The 21586-nt window shown below is 44.5% G+C and overlaps 2 protein-coding genes across 3 annotated transcripts in view; both read left to right on the top strand.

Moving 5' to 3' along the window:
- The window catches only part of LOC130041170 (dehydrogenase/reductase SDR family member 4), a 330800-nt gene that overhangs the window by 134575 nt on the left and 174639 nt on the right, over positions 1-21586 (top strand). The window lies entirely within an intron of this gene.
- On the top strand, positions 13902-21058 carry LOC130041173 (dehydrogenase/reductase SDR family member 2, mitochondrial-like). Its single transcript, XM_056133219.1, has 8 exons — positions 13902-13978; positions 15330-15507; positions 16589-16690; positions 18038-18108; positions 19341-19392; positions 20078-20212; positions 20570-20625; positions 20947-21058. The coding sequence occupies exons 1-8, from the start codon at positions 13911-13913 to the stop codon at positions 21056-21058; spliced, it is 774 nt and encodes a 257-aa protein (XP_055989194.1). The 5' UTR covers positions 13902-13910.

Here is a 21586-nt window from a genome sequence, read left to right as displayed (position 1 = left end):
CGTGACCGTGACTATATGCTAGTCACAATCAGCAATAGAAAGCAAATTGTCTAATGTTGCCTTTTTTGGCAGATCTGATTGTTAGAGGAAAATTCCAAGTAATAATGGTGGAACTGGTGTTGAAATAGTGAATGTAATCAAAGTAGAGAGAGAGTAATGTGGAAATTATCTGTCACACAAGTAGGGGTAAGGGTGGGATGAGGGGTAAACTGGGGGTTTTGGTGGTGGAAAATTTGCACTGGTGAAGGGATGGGCGTTTGATCATCGTATGACCAAGATTCAAACACGAAAGCTTTGTAACTGTTCTCATGGTGATTCAATAAATAAATAAATAAATAAATAAATAAAATGGCAAATGCAGGATGGCCAGCTGGAGCGATAGCAAAGCAGGTAGGGCGTTTGCCTTGCACGCAGCCAACATGGCCGACCCGAGTTTGATTCTTTCGCCCCTCTCGGAGAGCCCAGCAGCTACCAAGAGTATCTTGCCTGCACGGCAAAGCCTGGCAAGCTACCAGTGACGTATTCGATATGCCAAAGACAGTAACAATTGTCACAATGGAGACGGTACTGGACCCACTCGAGCAAATTGATGAACAACGGGAGGACAATGACAGTGACAGGATGGCCAGGGACGTGTCTCAGTAGTGGAGTGAGTTCCTTATCTGTGTGAAGCCCTGAGTTTGATCCCCACCACCAACACCAACACCACCACCACCAACAACAACAACAACAGCAACAACAATACAAAAAGAACCCTGCTGGGATTTTCAAGGTTCAGATGTGAACCCAACCTTCTCAGTGGAAGAACAGAGCATTTGACATCAATAAAACTTGCAAAAAAAATTGAATCACTAAGCAAAGTCAGAGTCAAATTCTCTTCATATCTTCTTTCAATGAAAGCACTAAGAGAAAATGACTCTTTTTTTTTTTTTTTTTTGGAGAGACTATAACCAGCAGTGCTGAAGGCTACACCCAACTCAATTTGGTGCTTGGTAGTCACTCCCAGATGTGCTCTGGGAACCATGTGGAGCCTGAAGGAAAACCCAGATCTCCAGAATCCCATATGCAAAGCATGTGCTTCAATCTTTAGGAGTTTTCTCCATGGCCTTGAGAAAGATGTTTTTATAGATGTGTGTATTGATTGACTATATCATATTTTATTTTTTTTTATTAGTGAAACACCATGAGGTACAGTTGTAGATTTACAATTTTTTGTGCTTGGGTTTCGATTATACAATGATCAGATACCCATACCTCCACCAGTGCCCATTTTCCACCACCATGGATAATATCCCCCCACCCCCATCCCCCCATCCCCCCTGCCTCTGTGGCAGGGCAATCCCCTGTTATTTTAATTTTTATTCAGCTAAAATACTCTCTACTTTTACCTCCTGGTTTCTTTTTTCATGTATGTATTCTTTGCCGTAGTGCTTTGTTCATTATCTAAGTATTTAGGAATTCTCCAGCTATCTTTACTATTTAATTTGAGTTGAGTTCTTTTGAGGCTAGAGAATATACTTGCATTATTTCAATCCTGTGAAATTTGTTGGGATATAATCTATCATGATGAATGTCCCATATATGCTTGGGGAAAATGAATTTTCTGTTCTCGGTGTGTAGAACGGTCTATTAATATCAGTTAGGTCAAACTGATGAGGTTGTTCAGAGCTTTCATATACTCACTGATTGTTTAATCAGTTACTGAATGAGGGCTGCTAAATTCGTCAACAATAAATGCAGATTTCCTATAAGATTTTCATTCTCTAAATTTTTGTGTTTTATCTCCTTTGCAGCTCTGTTTCTTGAGGCATACACATTTGACATACTTACTGCTGATAACACACTTTTTATTATTTTGGGGCCTCCCAAATGGTGCTCAGGAAGCCTAAAGTTTCCTCCATGATGTCCAGCTTTGGAGCTGGAGGACATGTTGCTTGGATGCTGTGTTGAAGTGCTCAGAAGCCATGAGGTACTCTGGCCGTGAACACCTGACGGTGTTAAGGGTCCATTCAGTGCTAGGGATTGAATGCCCACCTGCCACCTTCAAGGTAAGTGCCTTCACCCCTGTCCTATCTCTCTGGACCCTATTCTTTGTTCTGAAGTCTACTATTTTTATTTTTTGGGTTCACATGTTCTCAGTGATCTGTGCTCAGGGATCACTCCTGGAAGTACTCTGGGCTGGCCCACGCCAGCGTTCACTGCTGACCTCCCAGCTGGGGCAGAAGGAGCCTGTGGATGCCCTAGGGGAGACACTTAGCAGTGCCCACCCCATCCCAGCAGACCACGCCCCTCCAGTCCAGACCCCGGGTCAAGGGTGAACATGACCCCAGAACCACAGAGGGACCGTCTGGCTGCAATGGAGAGTTAGAGCCCCCCACAACCCCCCAGTCTCCACATCAAAGCCCCTGTGACCCCCCAGCCTCCAGGCCACACCTATCGCTGCCATGCCCTCCTGGGACAGAGGCTTGGGCCCCTCCCCTCCCCACACCTCTCCCCTCCCCTCAGGGACTCAAAAAAAAAAAGAGGCCATATGGAGGTTTTGGGGATCAAATCTGGGTCTGCTGCATGCAAGGGAAATGCCTTACCTTCTTTACTATGTCTCTGGTCCCATGAAGTCTACTTTTTTGATACTAGCATTGCTCTCCAGGTCTCTTTTCATTTGTATTTGTAAATCTCCTTTTTCATCTTTTTACTTCTAACCTATTTATCTCTTTGTACTTAAGGTAAGCTTTTCCTAGACAACATGTTATGTGGGATCATATTTTTGTCTCTAAACTGACCATTTCGATGTTCAGTTTGAAGTTCTCCCTGCTTCTGTCTTTTCTTTTGCACTTGTTGGAGACCCATGGGAAAGAGCTCCTGAGTGAACTCAGACTCAGCTGTATCTGGGTTTCTAAAGTTCTAAGCCAGTGGTTGTAAGTCATGGCCCTCTCCTGCTCTCAGGGACATTTGGCAATGTTTAGAGATATTTTGGAAGAATGGGTGTTCCTCACATCTAGTTATGTAGAAGCCAGAACATTTCTAAATATCCTATAATGAATGCATGGGGAAGCCTTTCAAAACAAAGAATTATCATGCCCCAATATCAGTAGTGCCAAAACTGAGGAAGTCTCTTCTAATCTGCATGATAATATACATTTGGACTTTTAAAACTCCATTAATATTTTTTAATGTAGGAGTACAGCTATTTATTCAGCCACTGATTAGGCTGATTGAATTGAGCATGAACTCCACCTTACCTTTTTTCCCCCCATTTTTTATAATTTTATTTATTGAATCATCGTGAGAGCAGTTACAAAGCTTTCAGGTTTAAATCTCGGTCATACACCTGAAACACCTGTACCTTCACCAGTGCCCATTCTCCACCTACAAAAATCCCAGTGTACCCCCATCCCACACCCTCCCCCTACCTGTGGGGCAGATGATTTCCACATTACTCTCTCTCTACTTCTATTACATTCAATATTTTGACACCAGACCCACCATTATTATTTGGGATTTTACCCCAACACTCAGATCTGCCAAAAAGGCAACAGTAGACAATTTATTTTCTATTGCTGGTTATGAATAACATATGATGTCACGTGGCTGCAACAGTGTGATATTGAAATTTCAAAATTTTAACAATTAAATCTGGAGGTATTTCTGCCAAAACCTGCTGGGTTCCGAGATCTGTTTCTGAGTCTTTGGGATCATGGCCGTTAAGCAGCTTGATCAGGAGCCAGAGAGGCCGTTCATGGGTGGCGACTGGAGATCTCATTGGGACAGGGAGGATCCACCCCTATTCTGTGAGGTCCCACGTGTCTTGTCACTGAGGGGCTAAACCTTACTGTTCAATAGCCTCTGGTGGATGGTGGCCACTGAGCTGCCAAGGGGAAGCATGCGGAGGGATAGCACCCTTTCTCCCTGGGGTGGCCCCACGACAGTAACCTATTGTGGGGGTCCGGACACATTTCTACCAAAAGCTGCTGGGTTTTGAGACTTGTTTCTGAGTCTCTGGGATCATGGCTGTTAAGCAGTCTGATCAGGAACCAGAGAGGCCATGCCTCCAATTATATAGCTGAGTCGGAGGTGGTTTGTGGGTGTCTCCACATACCTAACTTTTGGCTGTTTACTTTCTTGGTAAACTTTGCCCCAAGTTTTTGGGATCTGGCCAAAGGCACAGCAGCAATTCTGGGGTATCTGGAAGTCTGAAGGTGCATTAGGCTACTAATACACTCGCCTCACAGGTACAGATTGACCTGCTGGTGGCACCATACCCCCTAAAACTCCATTAATATTTAAGTTGCTTTCTTCCAACCCTTTCTATGGAAGACACCTTTCCATCCATGCTTTCACAAAAGTCCCACCTGCACTCTGAGGGGCCAGCGTTTAATCTCTAGAATTCAATTTTTATGGCTGCCTCAGTTCTCTGAAGGAGTCCAGAAAAATTATAGTTTTGTAGGTTATCTGTACTTTTTCATTACTGGGGTGGGAGTGATTTTTCTCTTTTGGCTTATGCATCCCTACTTAAAAGATAAACCTGTATCTCACTGTAAGTAATAAATTTTGAGCTGGAGTAAGTGACAATTACAGATCAATTTCAATGACAAACATAGATGCAAAGAAATCACTAAGCTGAACAAGTCACATGAAGAAAGACAAATATCATATTGCCTCTTTCATTTGTGGTATTTACAGAAACTGAACAAATGAGTAAACAAACAAAAAATTTATTGACTACAAGACCAACTACTGGTTATTAAAAATGAGGAAAGGGGGCACACTGGATAAAGGGGCGATTTACGGTAAAGGAAGGATAGAGTTGAGATTTTAGTGGTGAGCTTAATGTAGAATACACCTTGATGTGCAAAAACAGATTTAATAATGACACCTTCTTTAAATCTATGTCATAATACATCATTACTTCAACTAAAACAAAGAGTTTTAAGGATAACAAAAGCATTTTAAGGTTGTAATAGTTACGTACAAAATACAGTCATCATCATGTCTGCCATGGTGGCGGGGGAGGGTGGGAAAGGGGGGGTATATCGGGAATATTGGTGGTGGGGAATGTGCACTGGTGGAGGGATGAGTGTTTGCTCATTGTGTGATTGTAAAATTAAAAAATATATATATAGTCATAGCACGTAGGGTTTATTCCAAGTATACAACGATGTTCAACAACAGAAAATTCATCACTATAATTCAGTGTTTTAATAGCTAAAAGGAGCAATTCATTATTTATCTTAATAGAAGCAAAATCTCCTATAATAGAATTTAATATATTTCTGATTTGGGGGGGCCGAATTGGGGTGGCAGGAGTGGAAAAACTGTCACTGTCACTGTCCTCCCGTTGTTCATCGATTAGCTTGAGCGGGCCCAGTAACGTCTCCATTGGAGACTTTGTTGTTATTGTGTCTGGCATATCGAATACGTCACCGGGAGCTTGCCAGGCTCTGCCGTGCGGGCGAGATACTCTCGGTAGCTTGCCGGGCTCCCCGAGAGGGGCGGAGGAATCGAACTCGGGTTGGCCATGTTGGCTGCGTGCAAGGCAAACACCCTACCACTGTGGAAAAAAAAGGGAAAAAAAAGAAAAATATATTTGTGATTTATAAAAGAAAACCTCTTATCAAATTAATACTAGATAGGTATACTTTTTTTTGCAGTGCTAGTGGAAAAACCAGAGCTTCACACATGCAAGGCAAATGCTCAACATTCTAAGCAAAAACAAATTTTTAACCTTATACAGAATCCTACCACAATAAATAATTCACTAAAAATGAATCTTAATGACAATGACAGTCATTGACATTAAATTAAATTGAATCATTTTAATGACAATCACTGCTTCACTAATACTGTATCATTTAACCTTATACCAGAGGCTCTAATAAATGCAACAGAGAAGAGAATGAAAAGTATATAAATTCATCAGTTAACAAAGTCTCTGATGTAGAGTCTATAACAAGTATTGAAATTAATAAGAACATACAGCAATTTTTAGCAACAAATTTAATAGACCAAATCAATAATATTACCATACAATGAAAAAAAGATTTTAAATGAAAAGGAAAAAAGTTTCTGCACATTTACAGACTCTGTAAGATTCTCAGAAATGGGACCTAAAGGAATGGGGTAACTGCTTAGAGCACCTGCCTTACAATCATATGGTCACGAGCTTAAATTCCTGCTGTTCATATGCTGAGCACAATCATGGCAGCTTTGCCAATTGAGCTTGGTAGCTCTGTTGACTGTATTCCCTAGCCCTGCATGAAATTTCTGACTGCACCACAGCTGGGTATGTTTAAATGCCACAAAAAGTGGTTGTAACCCCCATTGCTTACCACAACTGAAAACAAGATGTACAGGAGAGCCAGGAAGTGCAGCCCCTCATAAGCACATGTGTGAGCATGACAGGGATGCCCAGGGAGCATCACAACTAGGCCTTGTGCGCCTCAGTGAGAGCTGTTCCCTGATAAACACATGAGCAAGTCACCAACTAAAGGAGTATAAATCTTGGTGACCTCCACGGCTGGGTGTGTGAGCACTATGGCCTGATGCTCCTTTCTCAGAAAGCCACATAGCTAACAACTGTGCAAATGCCACTGCTAGAATAAGTGTATCAGCCCAGAGGGAGCTTCTAATCTGTTTTGAGTGTCTTAGCTTATTTTTGAACATGAAGCAGATAGGGCAAAATGGCAATATTTGTTAGCTGTGATTATTGGTATATGACACTGTTCTATTCTGTTCTTCCAAAATATTTCACAATTGAAGAAATGTATGTCAGATGTAGGGTGAAAGTACTTCAGAGGTCAGATAAACACATTTTTTTCAAAGGTGTTCAGTGTCTCATTGTGTCCTTTTGCAAATGTTTCCAGTGCCCCTAAAAATGGAGTCTCAGTGTGTGGTGGCAGGAGACCAGCAGAGTTTCCAAATTTATGTTTGGAAATAGACTGTTTGGAAATATACAGAGTTTCCAAACTTGGCTTTTGGAAACATGATGTCACAAATAGAACTTCCAAGCACATGTCAGGGATGTGAGCATCTAATTCATTTTGACAAAGAAAGAAAGTCAGAGGTGGACTGAATCTGGCAAGAGCCTATTAATGTGTTTCCTCATTGCTGTATTGCTGCAGTACCTCAGTGAGACACTCCACATCCCCCAAAGCTATGTCTGAATTTCTGCATCTCCCTTTGTTGTGATATATAAATACTTATAAATTTATTTTAAGCACCAAGGTGTATAAATGGTCTTTGGGAGGGTGTCATACATAAATTTCCACCGCTGCTTACTCCAGAGAGTGATTCTGTCCACTACTGTCCCTGTGTCTCCCTCCCCTCTGATAAACCTCCTACTTAATCAAGTTCTCATCTTTCGTTTCTTTTGTATGTTTTTATTTCTCTATCATACTTTTTTATATCCTGCATGTGAAAGCGAACATTTTGTATTTGTTCCTCTCCTAACTTCACTAAGCACGATAGTCTCCAGATCATCCACATAGCAGTCAGTTGCATGATTCCATCTTGTAGCCAAGTAGTATGCCATTGCGTATATGTACAATAGATTCTTCACAGAATCATCTGTTCTTGGACATTTGGGTTGTTTCCAGATTTGGCTAGTGCTGCAGTAAACAGGGATGCAAATATCTTTTCTGAATGGAGTTTTTGGGTTCTTGGGCTAGATGCCAGACATTGAATCATTGAAATTACCTCTATATTTAATGTCATGAAGTGTTTCTATCTATGTTTTCCTGAAATACTTAAAAAAGTTTATGTAAATTTATAAATTGCTGGGTCATATGGGAAATCAATTCCTAGGCTTTCAATAAGTGTCCATGCTGTTTTTCCAAAAGTCTGGGTCAGTAGATAGTCCCACTAGCAGTATATGAGGGTCATTTTTCCCCCACGTCCACATTAATACTGGTTGTTTTTGGTCTCTGTGATGTGTGCCATCTCACTACTCTGAAATAGTTCTATTGTTATTTTGATTTATATTTTCCTGATAATAAGTGATGGAGAGCATTTTTGTATACTTTTTGGCCATCTCTTTGTCTTCTTTGAAGAAGTTTCTGTTCATCCCTTTCCCCCATTTTGATAGGGTATTTTTCCCATATAAAGTTCTACCAAAGTATTATATATCTTTAATATTAATCCTTAGTCAGGTAAGTGGTGAGCAAATGTTGCCTCCCAGTGTATGGGGTGTCTTTGTATTTTGGTCATTGTGTTTTAGTAGAATGGAAACATTTTAGTTAAATGCATTCCCATTTGTTTATCTTTGTTTTCATTTGTTTGGCCACTGACATCAAATCATTGAAATTACCTCTAGATTTAATGTCATGAAGTGTTTCTACCTATGCATGTATTCCTCAATATAATTTATTGAATCAGTTCTGATATCAAGGTATTTAGTACATTTTGATTTTACTTACTGTACAGTGTTAGAAAAATGTACATGAGTTTATGTGCACTGGTTTTGTAGCCTGACACTTTACTGTACAAGCTTATTGTTTCTAGAAGCTTTTTTGTAGTCTTTAGGGTTTTCTAGATATAGTGTTGTGTCATCTGAAAATAGTAAACATTTGATTTCTTTTCTGATTTGGATTCCCTTAATATTATTTTATGAAATATATAAATGGCACCAAAATGTCAAGTTCATTTTTTTTTGCATGCAAGTGACCATTTTTTCCATTACCATTTGTTGAAGAGAATTTTCCCTCCTTTGTCAAAGAGTAACTGTCCATTTATCTGAGAATCTATTTCCGGACTATTCTATTTAATTAATCTGAGAACCTGTCCTTAGTCCAGTAACACACTCTTTTTAAAAAATTATTTATTTATTTATTTATTTTGAATACCCATCCCTCCACCAGTGACCATTTCCCACCACCACGGATCCCAGTATCTCTCCCACCCACCCCCATCCCACCCTGCCTCTGTGGCAGGGCATTCCCTTTTGTTCTTTCTCTCCTATTGGGTGTTGTGGATTGTAAAAGAGTTAAACCTGATTTTCAGGGAGAAACGTTGGATAATTTACTTTCCATTGATCACTTTGTATATAAGGAGATGTTGTGCGGCCGCATAAGCAGCCGCGCGGTTTGGAGTAAAAGTCCTGGTTCCCGCATGCCCGAGCTATGCTTGTAGAGGCTCATGGTCACTGGGGTTCCGTCTGGAGGAGGCGGAATGTGGCACCTACCCCATCTGGGACTTCCTGGAGATCTCGGCTCTGTTTGGGACCTGGAGCAACACACTTTTTTGACTACTATAGTTTTGTAGTACAGTTTAGAATTGGGCCGAGAGAGGCCTCCCATCTTTCTTTTTTTCTAGTATTGCTTTGGCTATTGAGGGGTGTTTATTACTCTGTATAAATTTCAACAGTGTTTGATCTATGTCTTTTTAAAACGTCATGACTATTTGTATAGGGATTGTGTTGAATCTGTATAATGCTTTGGGCAAGATTGCCATTTTGACAATATTGATATACCAATCCACAAACAGGGGATGTGTTTCTATTTCCTTGTGTCCTCTTTTACTTCTATAGTAGTGGTTTATAGTTTTATTTGTACAACTCCTTCATCTCTTCTGTTAAATTGATTTCCAGGTACTTGATTTTCTGAGCACAACTGTAAATGGGACTTATAAAAAGATTTTCTTCTTCAATTCCATTACTAGAACATAGAGAAGCTCAGAAAAATGCACATAGATTTATGTGCATTGATTTTGTAGCCTGCCACTTTACTGTAAAAGTTTATTGTTTCTAGAGCACTTTTGTAGAGTCTTTAGGTTTTCTAGATCTAGTATTGTGTCATCTGCAAATAGTAAGCATTTGATTTTTTCTGATCTGAATTTCCTTCATATTATTTGAAAAAAATATAGTGTCAAGTGTCAAGTGTCAAGAAATGCACAGTGCATTTGTGCACATACACACACATTGTCAAATCACTGTCCACCATTTTTCTCAGCTCCTCTCCTCCTAACACTTATTACCCTGTGCCCTTGTTCCTGCATTGCATTCTTGCCCTCCATCAGGTCCTGTTGTGAGAAGGAGCCAGCCTTGGCAGCAGGACAATGCCTTGGAGGGCTGTTTGCAGGTGAACCCAAATATACCACACTTTGATAAGATATTTTATGACACAACAAGGGGCTGGAGACTGGGTAGGCGAGTGATCACCTGAATTCCACGGGATTACCCTGAATGACAAGGGAAGATGGGATGAAACGCTTATATAGCCCAGCACTAAGGGATCAGCCACACTCCAGACTGCAGAGCACCACTCTCTGTTCCAAACTCATAGAACAAACACTGCCAGAGAGTTCTGAACCTCAGGTAAGTGGTTCTGTTTCTTTCAGGGATCCTCCTTGGACTAATGTCTGCAGGAAAAAAGGAAGGAAGGAAGGAAGGAAGGAAGGAAGGAAGGAAGGAAGGAAGGAAGGAGGAAGGAAATAAATAATTAAAGAAAGAAAGAAAGAGAAGGAGATAGAGAAAGAGAGAAGAGAGAAAAGGAGAAAGAGAGAAAGAAAAAATGATAGAGAGAGAAAGAAGGATAGAGAGGAGGGAGAGAAAGATAGAAGAGAGAAAGATAGAAAGAAAGGTAGAAAGAGAGAAAGAAAGAAAGATGGATAGAGAGATAGAAAGAGGGAGAGAGGAGGGGAGAAAGAAGGAAAGAGGCAGAAAAATAATGAGAAGAAAGACAAAGAGAGGAATAAAGGGAAAGAAAGAATGAAAGAAAGAGGAAGGAAGGAAGGAAGGAAGGAAGGAAGGAAGGAAGGAAGGAAGGAAGGGAAAGGACCAATACACTTCAAATTCCTGTCAAGGTCATGAAAAACTGAGACAATATCCTGAATAGGAGACTACAGAGAGCTGATGATCCAATACAATGTGGGGTCATGACTGGATCCTAGAACAGTGAAAGGACTTGAGTGAAAAACAACTGAGGTAGGAAGAAAGAATGCAGATTCATGTAATAATATGGTTGCAGTTTGCTCATTTCTTACTTTTTTGTTTGTTTAGGTCACACCTGACAGTGCTCAGGGCTTACTCCTGGTTCTGTGCTCAGGGATGACTTCTGGCAAGGTTCAGGCAACCACATGGGATGCCAGAGATCAAACCTGGGCTAGCCACATGTGAAGCAAATTTACTATCTCTCCAGTCTCTCATTTTTTATTTTTGAAAAGTGTGTCATTGCTTTACCTAATATTGTAACATTACAGAGACTGGACTGAGGGTGTTCAGGAATTCTCTATTCTGCTTTTGTAAATCTTTCAGTACATCTAAAAGTTTTCCAAAATGAAAAGCAGTTTTTTGCAATGACCAATTATATATACAGCAGTGGACTATGAAAGACTATTAGGATTTGAAGGTAGAATATCAGTCAGCACTTACTAAAAATTATGAAGAGTAAAATCTGTTAAAAAATTTTCACACCTTTAGCTATGCACTTAGAGATTTTAGGTTCCTAGTAGACAGATTGGGTCATCCTAGGTCTACTAACAGAGTTTTTGCTCACTAACTCATATCTTCTAAAACACGCATGTTTACTTATATGTATTTTATGTGATTCTATATTATTTATAATGTACACAGCATGCATGAAAAATGCATACTTGTTCTCTTGTATAAATACATACAAATATCTATACACTATGATTTTTTTAATGATATGTTTTAGAAGACTAAGATGATGGTTGAACTGCAGAGAGGATGGCAGATGCAGCTCACTGCCCCCTGCTGCATCTTTCTCTTTGGAGGGGGAGATATAGCAATTGTGTGCACTGTTTTTTGAACCAAAAGTAGAGCTACAGATTTTGTTTTATGGTTACTCTCAGAAGATCAGGGCTTGAACGGCAGGATTGAATGTTTGTTTCCCACAAAACCAAAGGCAACCCACTTGACATTATCAAATGATATTACACATTATTGGAAATGTGCATTATACTCTCTTAAATATTTTTATTGAGGCAAGATTGGTTTCAAAAAATGCAAATTTTACATGTTTCAGGGTTCAATGCCACTATGCACATCCACCATCAGCGTTCCAGTATCGTTCTACCGCAGCCCTCTCCTCTATCCTCTCCCACACATCCTGAAATTCCATTTCTGGGTCAGAGTCAGGGTCCACCTCACAGAACACTGTTTCTCTTTTTTTCTTTTTTAATTTAATTTATTATTTTTTTAATTTTTATTAGTGAAACACCATGAGGTACAGTTGGTAGACTTACAAATTTTTGTGCTTGGGTTTCAGTTATATAATGATCAAGTACCCATCCCTTCACCAGTGCCCATTTTCCACCACCACGGGTCCCAGTATCCCTCCCATCCCCCCCATCCCCCACTTCCTCTGTGGCAGGGCATTCCCTTTTGTTCTCTCTCTCCTTTTGGGTGTTGTAGTTTGCAAAAGAGGCATTGAGTGGCAATCATGTTTGGTCTATAGTCTACTTTCAGCATGCTTCTCCCATCCTGGAAGGATCCTCCCAACACCCTTTATTTGGTGCTCCCTTCTCTATCTACAGGACACTGTTTCTACCTCATCCCTGCCTCACTGCATCTCTCTCTCTCTCTCTCTCTCTCTCTCTCTCTCTCTCTCTCTCATACACACACACACACACACACACGTGATGACCCAGTCACAAATATACATTTTGCTATCTGCCTTTAGTTCTCAGTCTTCAGTTTCCTCACAGTTTACCAGGATGCTATTTGGGGGTGCATAGGAGGAGAGGGTTGCACTCAAGAGGTGCTTAGGATTTACTCCTAGTTCTATCCTCAAGAATCATTCCTGGTGGTGCTTGGGGACCATATGTGGGGTTGGGGGATCAAACCCGGTTCAACCTTGTGCTCAGCAAATGCCTTACCCCCTGCACTATCTTATAAATCCCTGATCCATCTTATAAATAATTCCTTGCCTCACCTCTGAGGCACGTAGGGCAGTGATTGTTTCTTCATCTGAGGAGGTGTGAGAGGGCTGATGTGAGCTAAGACAAAGCTGTTCCTATAGAAGTTGTGGCTGCAATTACGGTCACAACTGTGGGGGGCTCTTTGGGTATGTGGGGTGGGGAGTAGACCTGGGGTTCAGGAGGGGTGATGGTGGAGATCTCCATAGGGAGAGGCTGGGCTTTTCCTCCAGCTGGATGAGAATTGGTTTTGGTTGAAAGGAAGCAAACTTCCTGTTAGAGAGGTGGACAGGTTTAGTTTCTCTGATGAGCGGCCAATGATGTTTACTGAGGTGGGGAACTGTGGGACAAGGATAAGGCAGTAAGGTGGGGAGGTGACAAGGACCTCAAGAGGTTGCCACAGTCTGGAGGAAATCAAGAATTAAGTCCAGGGGCTGGAGCGGTAGCACAGCGGGTAGGGTGTTTGCCTTGTACACGGCTGGCCCGGGTTCAATCCCCAGCATCTTGTATGGTCACCCAAGCACTTCCAGCAGTAATTCCTGAGTGCAGAGCCAGGAGTAACCCCTGTGCATCACTGGGTGTGACCCAAAAAAGAAAAATAAAAGGAGTTAAATCCAGAGCTGTTTCTCTGTGGGAGGATTTGATGCATGGAAGACCGTGAAGAAGAATATAGTTCCCTTCCTTGTTTGGGGTACAAAGACAAGACAGTCACTTGGGCATCAAGTAGGGCTCACTACTTCTGCTGTAGTAGTGTGAGTCTCAGGGTGATGGGGAAGCCCATCTGGAGATGGGCTATGGGGAGCACTACTTCCCTGCAAAGTTGTGAGGTAGTAGGACTTGGACGTGAGCCTTCAAGGGAAGCTCCCACGGCAGCTTTTTGGAAACACCAAGTGAATGCATTTCACCATATAATTGTCTTTACAGGTTCTTCTCCAACTTTGAATCCTCAAGAGGGAAACCAGAGATTGACTACCATGTTCAGGGCAGTGCCAGAAGTCTTCAAGGCCCTTCATTGCTCCTTGGTCCCCCTCTCAGCAAGAATGAGCAGCAGCAGAGCTGGCAGAAAGCTGGATAAAAAAGTGGCCATAGTCGCTGGGTCCACAAAAGGGTGAGTGATGGAAGTGCCCCAGCAGGAACCAGACGAGGAGAGGTTAACATCACCACCCAGAGGCAAGATCTGCAGTCTCACCCTGCTCACTCACCTTTTTGTGACACCCTCTCCTCACTGTACAACTCTTGTCTCTACATTTAACTCCAAATCTCAGAGTTTCTTCTGAAACCAGGTCTGCATGCCAAGACTGCAAACACCCTGCTGCTTCTGAGCTGATCAGAGGCACGTAGTCCCTACCACCACTCACAACTGGAGAACTCTAAGATTTTATTTAACTTGTCATTGGGAAATTCTTCTCCCCACCCACTAGTGGCCCAAGGGAGCAGTTCAAGGTGTCCTTCTCTTTCAGAGTCAGAGAGTTTTGGAAAGCCCCCTCTGGGCTGTGGGGCAGTGGACAGAACATCTCAAGACAACTCAGAGAGTTTTTTGAGAAGACCCTCTACTCTGTCACATTTCCTCTTCTGTCCCTCCAACTCTACTACCCCTCCAACTTAGCAATAATCTATAATGAGTGCTTATCACAGGTGGGAGCAGGGGTAATTTGGGGGGTTACCCCACTTCAAAAACATTTTTCTCTTCACTTACCTTTCCTTTTCTATACCAGCTCCAGATTCCCACCCACCCCCATATTTTGAACTAAAGATCATTGCAGATTTCTCCATGATGTTTACATCCTTGTGAGATCCCCTAAGGTGAGGCCTTCATGACCAGAGAACAGAACCAACATTCCACATGCCAGAGAGTTGGTTCATTCAAGAGAGGGGAACTCTGCCTTTGTGCTCCCTTCCTGCCAGCAACTTAACTAACCCCATGGTAATATTGCAGAGATGGAATTGGAGGGAGTGAGGAGATAGAGGGAAAGTTTTAGACTTTCATCTGCAAGTCAGAGGAAAAGTACTGGGCTTAGAGAAATTAAGTTTTGTACCCGCGGTCTCCTGTTAGAACAAAGAGAAAATGGAACTGAAGATCCTCTACTAGATAGTCTGGGGACAATTATTTACAACTGTTTAAGGCTGTTTACAACTTTTCTGTCAGAACATTGTTTTGGAAAACTTCATTTCACAAATTGATATCGACATTTTCTTACTTTCTGTATTAAGTCAGATTAAACTGATGTAATTATAACTTGTTGGAATTAAATGTGGTCATTTTGGCAGAAACCTGATAAAGTACACAGTCATCCAACACTTCCTCTTCTCTTGAGAGAACTTGAAACAACTCAAGGGATACGCTAGTGTATCTAGTATATACGTCTACATATATACAATATATCTAGTATGTCATGATGAGGGTTTCAGGGGAGAGGGGGGATAGGTGGTGCCATCATCACAACCTTTTCATTCTGCAGGATTGGTCTGGCCGTGGCCCGGCGTCTGGCTAGGGATGGGGCCCATGTGGTGATCAGCAGCCGGAAGCAGCAGAACGTGGACAGTGCTCTTGCCATGCTGCAGAGGGAGGGACTGAGCGTGACGGGTACGGTGTGCCACGTGGGGAAGGCCGCGGACCAGGAGCAGCTTGTGGCCAAGGTGAGGGACATGGAGATGTGCAGATTCCACCCTGGCAGGAGAGGTTGGGGTCTCTGGTATTAGCATCTAAGTCAATAAAAGATGTCACCCAGAAGAGGAGCTGTTGGGGAGATAGGACAAATAGACACCCAGGAGTGACTCAGAAGAGATGTTCCTGGCATGAGGGAGTGCAGAGGTCTCTGGATGAGAATCCTGATCCTCAACGGGTGGTCTGGAAGCCAGAGGCTGGTGCAGGCCTGAGCTGGGACATTGTGGGAAATTAACATGCTCAACTGTCACCAGAATGGCTGACTGGGATCTGAATTTTCTTTTATAGAATTATTTGGGGAGGTTTGGAGGCCACACTAGCTGAACTCAGGACTTATTCCTGGCTGTGTGGCAGATTTCAGTGCTGGTGCTTGGATTTGATCCCCCAAGATTGGGGAACCATATGTGGTGCCAGGGATCAAAGCCAGGTCCAGTCATCATGTGTAAGACAAACCTGTTAACCAAACTATACTATTTCTCAGCCAGGATCTGCATTTGTAAAGATCCCCGGTGATTTGTGTGCCTTAGAGCAGGCCAGCTCCTATGCGCCAGAGGGGTGGAGGTGGAGAGTGCAGGAGAGTTGAGGTCTGGATGAAGCTCTGTGTCTATGTGGCAGTGACAGTCGTAGAGCAGGAGAGACAACAACTGCAGGAACACGAGATGGGCAGATGCATGCTATAAAGAATAGATTGGGCGTGTATGAGGCCAAAGAAAGAGGCGTTCCAGAGAGGGGAAGGGTGGAAGAGGAATTTATTAAAGATGGGAATGGGAAGAAAGGAGCATAAAGACAGTGAGTGAAAATCATGACAGGTGGGCCAGGCTAGTAGCCTGACATCTTTTAGAAATGGAAATGGGTGCCATGAGAGCCTCTCAGCTGCGTCTCTCGGCTGAGTCTCAGCCGCTGTCCACAGCTCCAGCTGCCCTCCCACACAGGCTTTGGGGTACTGGGTATTTGCCCTTCCTTATGTTTCCAGTCTCCCTGGGGAGCGAGAGAGTTCCTGGGCATCCCTTATTCCATCCCTTCACCTCCCGTCTTCTGTTACTTCCTTCACAGGCACTGGAGCATGATGGGGGTGTGGACTTCCTGGTGTGTGTGGCAGGAGTCAACCCCCTGGTCGGGAGCACCCTGGGTGCCAGTGAAGAGGTGTGGGACAAGGTGAGGCCTGGTATGGGATCCTCTTTTTTGGGGGGGCGGGGTAGGGGGGTCACACCCAGAGTTGCTCAGGACTTACTCCTTGCGCTGTGCTTATATAAGATGCTGGGAATGGAGTCTGGGCCAACTGCATGCGAGGCAAACACCCACCCACTGTACTATTTCTCCAGTTTCTGGTGAGGGATCTTCTACCCTCTCTTTTGACCCTTTACACACACAAACACACACAGAGTCTCATACATGTCAATATTGACTCTGTGGGTGGGAAGGAAACTCACCTGACCCAAGTGCCATCAGTGTCAGTGGGCACCAGCCACCCGACCCATGCCAGGTGCCAGCAACCCCTTCTGCACTGACTCTCCAAGGATCTGAGATGCCAGAGTAACTGTTTACCCACGCAAAGGGTCCTGAGGTTTGGACTCACTGGCATCCCCTTGGGGCCCTTGGTCTGTCTGTCCCAGAGTCGCCTCCCTGCACACAGAAGAGACCCCCACCACCCCATCCATCTCAGCCCTCCCAGCAGGAGTTCACGAGGCCTGTCAAGACTGTCAGGGACACGATTGCTCCTGTGGCCTCCAATCCTGATGACTTGAGGTCCCCCTGTGGTCTTGCCCAGCCCCACCCATCCTTGTGTGAGAAACTCCTGGGCTGGGAACACACCCCTTCCTTAGCTTCTCTCTCCCTCTCTCTTGAAGACCCTGCTTGGGTCCTTATTTCAGTCCTCATGTTCCATAACTTTCCTGATTCTCCTCCCAATCATTCTCTACACACATCCCAAAGGCACAATCGGGTTTTTGTTTTGTCTTTTTTGGGGTTTGGGGGATCATGCCTGACAATGTTCAGGGCTTGCTTGTGCAGGGCTGCACTCAGGGATCACACCTATAGGTGCTCAGGGGACCTTTTCAGATGCAGGGAGTTGATCCCAGTTGGCCTCATTCAAGGCAAATGCCCTACCCTCTGTGCTATCTCTTCAGCCCAGGCTATTGGGCTGTACCAGCAAAAAAGAAAAAAAAATCCTGTTTCGTATCATTTCCTGACAGACAAGGACTCATGTAGACCTTTGCTGTCACCTCCTGTTCCCTGTCTCTGATTCCCAACCCTTGCCCGAGTGTGACTGTCCAGTCCCTCCACACTGGGCACCGTGAGTCACTGATTATTGTGGCCCCCTCTTGGCCTGAGAAGGACAGAGGCTGCAGCTTTCTTCTCTTGGAGGGGTCTGTCCCTCACAGGGACTCACAGAGCACTGCAACTCACCCTTCCTCACAGAGCTCAGCTCGAGTGTGGCCCAAGAATGGGCACTGCACGCACTGCCTGCCTCCCGCCCACCCCTCCCCATTACTCTGATTCCAGATCCTGGGCGTGAACGTGAAGGCCCCGGCCCTGCTGCTGAGCCGGCTGCTGCCCCACATGGAGAAGAGGGGGTGAGAAGAGAGCGGACTCTGGGGTCTCCGAGAATCATCTTTTGGAGCTCTCGGGAAAGCCCGGGAAGCGGAGGATGGCAGGAGGGATGGGCTGTGTCCTTCCTTGGATCCCTCCCCAGCGACCTTGTGGTGAAGATTTGTTGCTGGTGGCGGCCCTGCTTTCCTCTCCCTGCCCTGCTGCTGACTTGGAGATCACAGACTTTGCCTCCCGAGCGGCAGCTGCAGGCAAAGAGGGTCCTGACCGTTCCAAGTCCTGCCCTGGCTCCCTCACTCTGCCCTGTTCTGGGGCCCTTGAGTGAGGGGGGCAGGGTGACAACTGTCCCACCTCATCTTCCCCTGCCCAGCCTGGCTCCTTTGTGTCGGGGCAGGATGGTGGGGAGAGGGGCTTTCTGCTCTTGAGAGCCTCCTAGGAACCTAAGGCCACTGCCGGGAAATGCCCTTGGGCCACAGGTGTCCCTGACCCCGTCAGCTGCCCACTGCCTTCCAGGTGTCCCCCGCCTCCTTACCATGAACCTCTAGCTGGCTTCCTCTTAGACCATGTCCTGGCCTGTCTGGCGCTTTATTACTATTAATATTATTCTCATTAGTGCTGGTTGTCAACAGCACTATAGCACTGTAGCACTGTCCTCCCGTTGTCCATCGATTTGCTCGAGTGGGCACCAGTAACATCTCACAACAAATTATGAGGCTTGTTGTTACTGTGTTTGGCAAATTGAATACATCATGTGTAGCTTGCCAAGCTTTGCCGTGTGGGCGAAATACTCTCAGTAGCTTGCCGGGCTCTCAGAGAGGGGCAGAGGAATCGAACCCAGGTCGGCTGCATGCAAGGCAAACGCCCTACTGACTGTGCTATTGCTCTAGCCCATTATAATCATTCTTTTTTTAAAAAAATCAATGAACAACTTTATTCTTTCAAAAACAGCAGATGGGCAGGCTTCCTATATGTCTGCTGAAGCATTAAGTCAAAGTCAGAGAAAGTATCCATAAGCTGCCTCCTGAACAGATGTGGTTTTTAAAATTATTTCATGTCCACTTATTTACAATAGTAGTGTTATTGTTTTTTATTTGTATTGAATTTTTTTATCAAGCAGTTTTTGTAGGTTCTGTTATTTGCAATACTCTTACTGGTGGTTTTTCATGCACCTTCAATATTATTACTTTATACTCACACCATGTCTGGTGTTTTCATTGAATGTTTTCTTGACTTCACTCATCTGCCTTTCTCCTTGCAGGGGCGGCTCGGTGGTCCTGGTCTCCTCCATAGCAGGGTACCTGCCCATGCCAGTGAGTTTGAAGTCTGATGTGGAGATGGGTGGAGGGGGGAGGCACACTTGACCCCACCTTGCAGGGGTGAACTGCTCTGGATCACAGATGTGGCATTAAGACGTGTAACACAGGCTAGAATGATAGTATGAGGATATGGCCCAGCAACCCACATGATCCCTGGAGCCTGCCAGGAGTGATCCCTGACCACAGAGCCAGAAATCAGCCCTGAGCACTGCTGGATAAGGCCCAAACCCATCCACCACCACCACCAGCACCCCTCCACCCCTGCCAAAAAAAAGTGTGTAATGCCAGCATCATGCTCAATGGGATTCTGTCATCTCACTGGACACTAAGATCCCCAAAATCTGACAGCAATTAGCCATGTAGTGTTATGGGCACCATCAGTTTGCAATAAAACAAGTCCTGGCTGTGGGTTTCTTCGTGCCCTGTCCTGAGTGTCCAGAAGCATGGTGTGGCGTTCTCAGTGTCAAGCTTAGACACACAGAGTAGTGGCTTCTTGATGCTTCTATAAACTGAAAGAAGCCCCTCCACCTTGAATCATTATTCCTTGAAAAGGGTGTTGGGTCTCATTAAGGACGCTTAGTTGGAAACAAGAGCTAAGTGCCTCTGCTGAGTCTGGGGCCCAGAGTCCTGGGCTGGTAGGTCCCACTTCCAACTGCCTTTATCCGCATTTGCTTTTCAGAAGCTGGGAGTCTACAACACCAGCAAAACAGCCCTGTTGGGCCTCACTAAGTCTCTGGCTATGGAGCTGGCTCCTAAGAACATCCGGGTCAACTGCCTGGTGCCAGGAATAATCAACACGGACTTTGTTCAAGTGGTAAGGGCTGTTTTGCTGTTCAAGTGGTGAGGGTCATAACAGCTGCTTCTTCTCCCTGCTCTCTTGAGTGCCTCAGTCTCTGCTGTCCCATCCCTGGCCAAGCTCCCACCTGGAGCCTGGAACAAATGGGCCACAAACATGGCTTCTTCCCACTCCCATCCAGGACACTATTCAGAGGCCTTTGATGGCAATCTTTCCCCTTTCTGTGGGGTCTGTTGTTTCTGAGGGCAACCTACCCCTGTCACTGAAACAGGATCATCCTCCTCACTGTCTGCATAAGGTCCCCAGTACTCCCATATCTCTATCCCATCCCTGCCACTTTTCCTTTGCCTAACTCTGATTTGCAATCTTTCCCAGGAGAAAATTATGCCAAACGTGTTATCTGAATATAATAAAGTCTTCAGCTTGCAGCGGTAGGTCGAGCTTGGGATTCCTGGTCTGTGTCTACCTGGAGGGTGGGGATGGGGTGGAAGTTCAGTTCAAGAAGAGACAGATCCTCATTTTTCTCCCAGACTACTGGCCAACCCCCTGGTTCAGTCTGAGGTCAGCTCAGTCCTGGGGTTGGAGGGTGGGCATGAATCTGCGGAACCCACCTTGACCTTTTCTTTGATGGGATTTGATGGGAATTCTGTGAGTTATTGTTCTGTAGGGGTCAATGTGAGACTCCCCTCGGCCTGCAGGACCTGAGGCGAGAATTCAGTGTTGCACCCTCACCTCCTCTTTATTCCCCTTAGGTTTGGGGAGCCCGAGGAGTGTGCAGGCATCGTGTCCTTCCTGTGTTCCTCTGATGCCAGTTTCATCACCGGAGAGAACATTGTGGTGGCTGGCTACTCCCCTAAACTGTGATGCAAGATGATCCAGAGGGTGCGGCCATGGCCCTTGGGGTAAAACAGGGGCTTCGTGGGGAGTTTCAGGTTCTCACGAACCAACTTTGGGTCCAAGTTCTTAGAGGAAAACTTTCCCAGAACAGTAAAATGTTTGGATTTTTTTACTCAGAAATAAACACGTGTGGTCGCTTCTGATCTGGGCTTATTATTTGACTTGAGGTAGATGAGTAGTTCCTTGACCTATACTCGTCCCTGAATAAGTCTTTCCCTTATGACTGTCTCACAACCTCATCCCTCCAGTCCTTCCTATAAAACTGGAAATAGAAAATTGGGTTGGCTACTTTTTCTCTGTCCCTCTAGATGCCCTTTCCACACTTCTCTGTTCTTTTTTTCTTTTGGGGTCACACCCAGCAATTCTCTGTTTTGTGTGTTCAGGGGTACTGAGTTCAGGGAAAGAGTTAACAGTCTTCCTTGGTCTCTATGCTTGCAGTTGAATTCAGCCAGTGGTAGACACCAATTGGAGTGGACTGTAGGAGGAGAGTAAAAT

Source organism: Sorex fumeus, unplaced genomic scaffold, assembly GCF_029834395.1.
Source record: "Sorex fumeus unplaced genomic scaffold, SorFum_2.1 ptg000098l, whole genome shotgun sequence".
NCBI classification, from domain to species: Eukaryota; Metazoa; Chordata; class Mammalia; order Eulipotyphla; family Soricidae; genus Sorex; species Sorex fumeus.
The sequence above is the reverse complement of the archived record's forward strand: the minus strand, read 5'-3'. Positions and strand labels throughout refer to the sequence as shown.